General features: G+C 39.0%; 1 protein-coding gene across 1 annotated transcript; it reads left to right on the forward strand.

Moving 5' to 3' along the window:
- The first annotated feature begins 524 nt into the window (after positions 1-524).
- LOC116556535 (U3 small nucleolar ribonucleoprotein protein IMP3-like) lies at positions 525-1,322 on the forward strand. The gene has a single exon (XM_032285818.1). The coding sequence runs from the start codon at positions 570-572 to the stop codon at positions 1,119-1,121; it is 552 nt and encodes a 183-aa protein (XP_032141709.1). The 5' UTR covers positions 525-569; the 3' UTR covers positions 1,122-1,322.
- The last annotated feature ends 5,538 nt before the right edge of the window (positions 1,323-6,860 follow it).

Here is a 6,860-nt window from a genome sequence, read left to right on the forward strand (position 1 = left end):
TGTAAACACATTATCTGTTATTACTGATAATCACACCCACCATGGCTGCTTCTTGGCTGTCCAACTAAATGTTAAATTACCTGCTGTGTCAGGGAGGGGAGAAAACTGGACCCAAAGTAAAACACAGGGAAGAGATAAGCAGTCAAAATAAAAATGTTTGGTGGGACAGGGGAAATTGGAAGATCTGGTCAAACGTTACAAAGACGCAGTGATGTAGGACGAATAAATCTAGAGATCCAATGTACAAAATAAAGACTATGGTTAATAATAGTGTATTGTATACCAGAAATTTGCTGAGAGATTTTCTGTATTTTTACCACAGAAAAAAGACGGAAATAAGGATAACCATGTGAGATGATGGATGTTTTAATTTGCTTGCCTATAGTAATTACTTCATTGTGTATATGTAGATCAAAACGTCATGTTGTATACCTTAAATATATACAATTTAAAAAGATAGGGACGCTTATGGGAACTTCAATTTGTGGTTAAAGTGCTTTTAAAATATATGAGGAAGTCGTCAGAACGCGCTCTCAGCTTCCGGTCCTGCCTCTGAGGCTTCCGCCATCATGGTGCGGAAGCTTAAGTTCCACGAGCAGAAGCTGCTGAAGCAGGTGGACTTCCTGAACTGGAAGGTCACCGATCACAACCAGCACGAGCTGCGCGTGTTGCGGTGTTACCGGCTGCAGCCGCTGGAGGACTACACGCGCTACAACCAGCTGAGCAGTGCTGTGCGTGAGCTGGCGCGGCGCCTGCGCGACCTGCCAGAACGCGACCCGTTCTGCATACGCGCTTCCGCCACGCTGCTGGACAAGCTGTATGCTTCCGGCCTGGTGCCCACGCAAGGCTCGCTGGAGCTCTGTGACTTGATCACGGCCTCGTCCTTCTGCCGCAGCCGCCTTCTCACCGTGCTGCTCAAGCTGCGCATGGCGCAGCACTTTCAGGCTCCCGTGGCTTTTGTGGACCAAGGCCACTTACGCGTGGGCTCTGACGTGGTTACCGACCCCGCCTTCCTTGTCATGCGCAGCATGGAGGACTTTGTCACTTGGGTCGACTCCTCCAAGATCAAGCGGCAAGTGCTAGAGTACGAGGAGCGCGATGACTTCGATCTGGAAGTCTAGCGGCTCTACCATTCTCCACGGTTGTCTTTTTTTACAGATGGGAAAACTGAGGCCTGATGCTGGAGATTCTCTGAGGGTGCTCTCCCCAAGGGTGTCGGACAGTCGTAGGTTCTTAAGAACTTGATTCATCAATGGCAGGCCATGCACAGAGCCACGGGAGGTGAGTCCTTGTTTTCCAGGAAATGTTCTTAGAACTTGGACTACTGATTTTTGTGCCTGGGGGAACAGTGGGAAGTAACGGTGCTGCTCTGGGGTACTGTTGGCATCTTGCGTTGGAAACTTTGTAATGTAAAAGCAAAAACTGCAAATCCCCACACCCTGTTTAGCTTTATCGTCTTGTAGCTGGACTGGTTCAATTCGTTTAACTCAAATTCTTGTTCCTGGCCATGGTTAAGCTGTGTAGAGATGATGGAGAGTTTGGTGGGCTCAAGTTTTTATAAACTGTGTGAGACTGGTGTGTTCAGGCTCTCCCTTTTTTAAAGGAATGCTTTCCTAATGCCAGTAAATGCCTCAGCTGCTTGGTAAGTGCAATATATATATATATATGAGGAACATTTAAAAATACATATGTGATTCTAATATCTCAGAGACATAATGATTTTCATTTGGAGTTCCTTTAAACTTTTATTCTTATGAACATATTGTTTCTAAGTTGAGGCAATATATATTTTATGCATTTATATATGTTGTATATTATGGAACATTATTTTAGAAACACTTTCTCTTGATTTTATATTTTTATCATAAAAGTTTTAATAGCTAGGCCGGGCGTGGTGGCTCATGCCTGTAATCCAAGCACTTTGGAGGCCAAGGCGGGCGGATCACTTGAGGTCGGGAGTTCAAGAGCAGCCTGACCAACATGGTGAAACCCCGTCTTTAAAAAAAAAAAAAAGTTTTAATAGCTATGTTATATCCCATTGTACTTATACATAATATATATATATATATAATAATTTCCTTATTATTGGATGTCAGTGCTGTTTATTTTTATCTATTTATTTTTGAGATAGTGTCTTGCTCTGTTGCTGAGGCTGGAGTGCAGTGGTGTGATCTTGGCTCACTGCAACCTCCGCCTCCCTGGTTCAAGTGATTCTCCTGCCTCAGCCTCCCAAGTTGCTGTTATTACAGCTGTGCACAATCATGTCCCGCTAATTTTTTTTGTATTTTTAGTAGAGATGGGGTTTCACCATGTTGGCCAGGCTGCAATGTTGTTGTTGTTTTTTTTTTTTTAAATAACTGTTGTAAAGGTCTTCATACATGTGGATTTTTCTCCTTTTAAATTTTCGTATTTCTTCAATTCCAAGAGACATATTTTTCTTCTTTTATATATTATATATCAGGATCCATTTTAGTATAAAGATGGCAGTATTTTTTCTTTAAAATATATTATTAATATTGCATCTTAAAATGGAAACTGTCTTAGAATTGGAGAAATACAGTAGTTCTATAATATAAATTAGGAACAGAGGGTTTGCTGAGTCAAAACAAATTTATGATACTTGATAAGTATATGAGACTATCTTCTAAAGGGATTTTGTTGCTGTTTTCTACAGTTTTGCTAGCATGAGATTTGACTTCTCTTTGATTTTTAATAGTTTTAATTAATGCAGATGTTTTCTCATTTTAATTTACTTAACTATTCTACTCTTCATACGTGGAAGAGTTTGGGTATAAAAATAACAAAAGGCAACATTTGAAGACTTCTCATAAACCATTCAAAAGGAAAAACCTTCATGATTAGTCAGTAATTTAAGAGGGGAAAAGTGAAAGGTACTGGCTCTTCCCTTTCCAAGTTGTTATGTCTGTTTCTCTGCCATATGCAAAATTGGAAGGATTCTGGTGATTTATTTATAGAATTATAGGGTTTTTGAGCTAGATAAGCCCTTAAGGATCATCTGGTTGACTCCCACATTTTATATATACGATTAAGTAAAAACCCAGTGAGATTCAAATTGTTCAAGATTTTACAGCTAGTAAGTGCAAGGGCTGAAATTTGAAACCAAGGTTCCAGACCTTTCTACCAGGCACACTGCCTGTTTGGTGAAAATTCCACTTGAGGGCTGATGACACATCTGCCAGTCCTTGACATTTAGGCTGGACAGTGTAAGATTTAGGTTTAGTATATTACTAATTCTTACTAATAGAGTACTCGAGAAAGTGGATGATCTCAGATTTAAGATGATAGAACTAAATATGAAAAAAATTGCCTATATCTAAATATGTTGCACAAAAGTAGAAGTATATATGCTACACTTCTGTAGCAGGCTTATGCAATGAATTCTGAGTAATGTGCCTTAAGCCTAGTAATTCAGATTGTCGGTGACTAAGCCCTCTGGAAAACTGAATCACCGTTATCTTAAATTTTTCTCACTGTAGATTTAGTCTCATTGCTTATTAACTATTGCTCACCTTTTCCAAACCAAATTAACATCCCAATTTTTCATCTAAAAGATGGCATATTTTTATCCCATCATCTTTATTACTGTTATTTCCAGGCATTCAGAATTTTATAAAATGTTCCTACAACTGGTAACTCAAGTCACAGGCTTTATCAGTCTGTGACAACAAAATTAACTCATACTTCCATTTCAAACCCAAACTCATATGGCACAAGTTCAAATCAGCATAACTACTGGAAACTGGCCCTATTTAAGTTGTTTCCCAAACAATTTCTAAGGTCCCAGGGTAATGCCTTACAAATATTCAGGACTGGTCACCATCTTCTACACCTGCTTCTTTGTTTTTCCTCTGTACAGGAATGCTGATGGACACCATTCTCCTCCCCTGGTGACAACTATTGATGCATCCCTACTGTGGCAAGGTTAGTCCCTCTCCAGATTTCCCATATCTAAACTGCAATGAAATCATACTCTTTTAAAAACATATATTGAAGGTTCCAGGAAAAAGAATCTGAAAACAGAGAATAACTTCCAACAGCCAAGAGAAGTAGATCTTTAGAGCTAACAAGTCCAAACCCAAAATATGAAGCCCTGCCTAATTCCCAGCAGTCCATCACGTGGCAGGGAGGCAGCTCAAAAGGAAACGGGTAACTCCAGGTATCTCCTTAACGTGGAGTTCAGGTTCCATGCCCCTCAACTTAAAGAAAGAAGTCCTTCAGATTCTCTCAAGCCTAAGCTAGGCTTTATTTTCCTGCCCTGGAAATTTTCTTTTCCCATATGTGAGGTGGTAGGAATCTTGTAGTCTACCCACTCAAAAGATTGATCTTCATAGCTTGAGCTTCATAGCTTGAACAAGATAATGACAATCATAGGCAGTATATTTTCCCAGTCTGGCTTGTGCAGTCTTAAAATTACCTAATTGTAAGAAAAAACTGTGCTTTAGTGGGAAACTGCATTGTCTAGCATGGAGGATACCCCTCTGGGTTACTGAGTCTATGGGAGCTATTTTACAGTGCTGTAAATTATCGATGACTGATATCAATGCAAAACACTTATTTATAGACATCAAATTGTTTCCTGTACGGTAGAGGGATAGAATTTCAATCAGCTTTCTTCTACTACTGTGAAAAAAGGCTCTTTTTGCCCCAATTTGCATATTCATTTCCGTATTTCTCATCTATAACTGTGCCTGTTCTTTGGATTCTCCTTTGAACTGGCTGATACCTTACCATTTTTCTTATTAATGAGTCAAATAAAATCTTTAACACATATTCATATGTGTTGTATAGGAGAGTCATGATTTTACCGTCAAAAACTTAGGTTTAACACCGTGTATGAGACCTTAAAGTATGGTTAGTTTTTGCTACATCAAGTTTAGTTTAGTTCTTCATTACATTATACCATCAGCATAAGGAAAAGAGATGATCAAACATGCTCCCGCCCCCACCATAATATTTGGATTTTTGTTTTTTTTTGTTTTGTGTGTTTTTGTGTGTTTTTTTGAGACAGGGTCTCGCTTTGTCACGCAGGCTGGAGTGCAGGGGTGCAATCTTGGCTCCCTGCAACCTCCGCCTCTTGGATCCAAGCAATTCTTCTGCCTCAGCCTCCTGAAATTACAGGCACGTGCCACCGTGCCCAACTAATTTTCGTATTTTTAGTAGAGACAGGGTTTCACCATATGGCTAGGCTGGTCTTGAACTCCTGACCTCAGGTGACCCGTCCATGTTGGCTTCCCAAAGTGCTGGGATTACAGGCATGAGCCACTGCGCCCGCCCCCCACCCATATTTGTATACACACAAAATACACATGCGTGTACATGCAGTTCCCCAACATAAGCATAGAACAGTCTAAAATCAACATGAAGAAAATACTCTCTAATGCAATAGAGGCACAGTTCTGGTGATCTGTCAAGCAAAACGTGCTATTTCAGCTTGAAGAGTCTGCATGGAGTTACTTCCTCATATCCAGTAATTCTTCAAGAATGTAGAGTTTTCATCTGTATCAGAGTTTCTCAGCCTCAGCACAGTTAACATTTTGGATCAGATAATTCTTTGTTGTAGGGGCTGTCCTGTGCATTGCAGGATATTTAGTAGCATGTCTAACCCCATATGTCACTGGGGTTAAAAATCACCAGTTCAGAACCACTGATCTATTTTATTAAAGGTCCCCTAAGATAGCTCCTTCTAGAGTAAAGGGAGGATCTCCCTAAGGATAAATGAATATATTTAACCAATACATGTCAGCATGGATGGGTCTCAATGGTAATGTTGAATGAACACAGCTAAATTACAGAATGCTTTGTGCAGCATGATACTATTTATATAAATCTTAAAATTACAAAAACATGTATTGTTTATAGAAACATATATTAAATTAAATCATAAAACCATCAACATGGAGAATACATATCAATTGAATGAGTATGGTTGCCTCTGAGAAAAGAGGGAAGAAATTAGACAGATTAAGATTACAAAAGAAAATTCAACTGTGTCTATAATGTTTTGCTTTTTTAAGAGATCTAAAACAAATACTACCCAATGTTATTTTTTCATTCCAGCAAATGCATATATGAATATTATGTTATTCTACAAACTTTACTGTAAATTTGAAATAAATCCATAATAAGACATGAAAAATGCAGCTTAAATTTCAAATAATGTTCTTTGAAGCTGTTGTCATTAATTTTCCAGTCATCTACTGCTTTATATTCATACTGCTGGTTGCCTCCATGATTATAGGTAGCTGTGAGTTGGCAGTGTTTTATAGAGCAATTTCCTGGCTCAGACTCTAATGACAGCCATAATATTAATGCTCTCACCCTGTGTTTGTGGAATGCTTTATCTTTTCCCAGTACTCTTACATCTATCTTCTCTTTTTATATTCACAACTTCTCTCACTATCAGTCTTAGTCTCAACTATATTTGCCATGTATTAATAAATGTATTAAAAAGGCTTCTATGAATGTTTTTGCTTTGGAAGCTACCTGAGCTTAGGTTACCCTAGATACCAACCCTGAGAGATTGGATTCTAGTTCAGGCAGTTTATTTCAGAAGTGATCCCACAGAACTCTGGTAGGGGAAAGGAGACAAGGAAGGGAAGAAAGCTAACAAACAGCACATCATAAAGTAGGTTACAGCTGAGAGCAATTGAAGCTCAGTCCTGCTCATTTGTTTACAGGTTATCTATGTGGTTTTTATGTTATGGCAGAATCGAGTAGTGGTGACAGAGGCCTGAAAAGCCAAAAGTATTTACTATATGGCCTTTTACAAGAAAAGTTTCTTGACCTCTGCTCTATACTAGAAGAAAAGTTTATATTTTCAAGCATTTTGAGAGCTTCCA

This window comes from Sapajus apella, unplaced genomic scaffold, assembly GCF_009761245.1.
Source record: "Sapajus apella isolate SASKATOON/1434 unplaced genomic scaffold, GSC_monkey_1.0 scaffold17, whole genome shotgun sequence".
Classification (NCBI taxonomy): domain Eukaryota; kingdom Metazoa; phylum Chordata; class Mammalia; order Primates; family Cebidae; genus Sapajus; species Sapajus apella.

Bases quoted from the DNA above. Each gene is read 5' to 3' on its own strand.
- LOC116556535 (XM_032285818.1), top strand. From the start codon at position 570: ATGGTGCGGAAGCTTAAGTTCCACGAGCAGAAGCTGCTGAAGCAGGTG.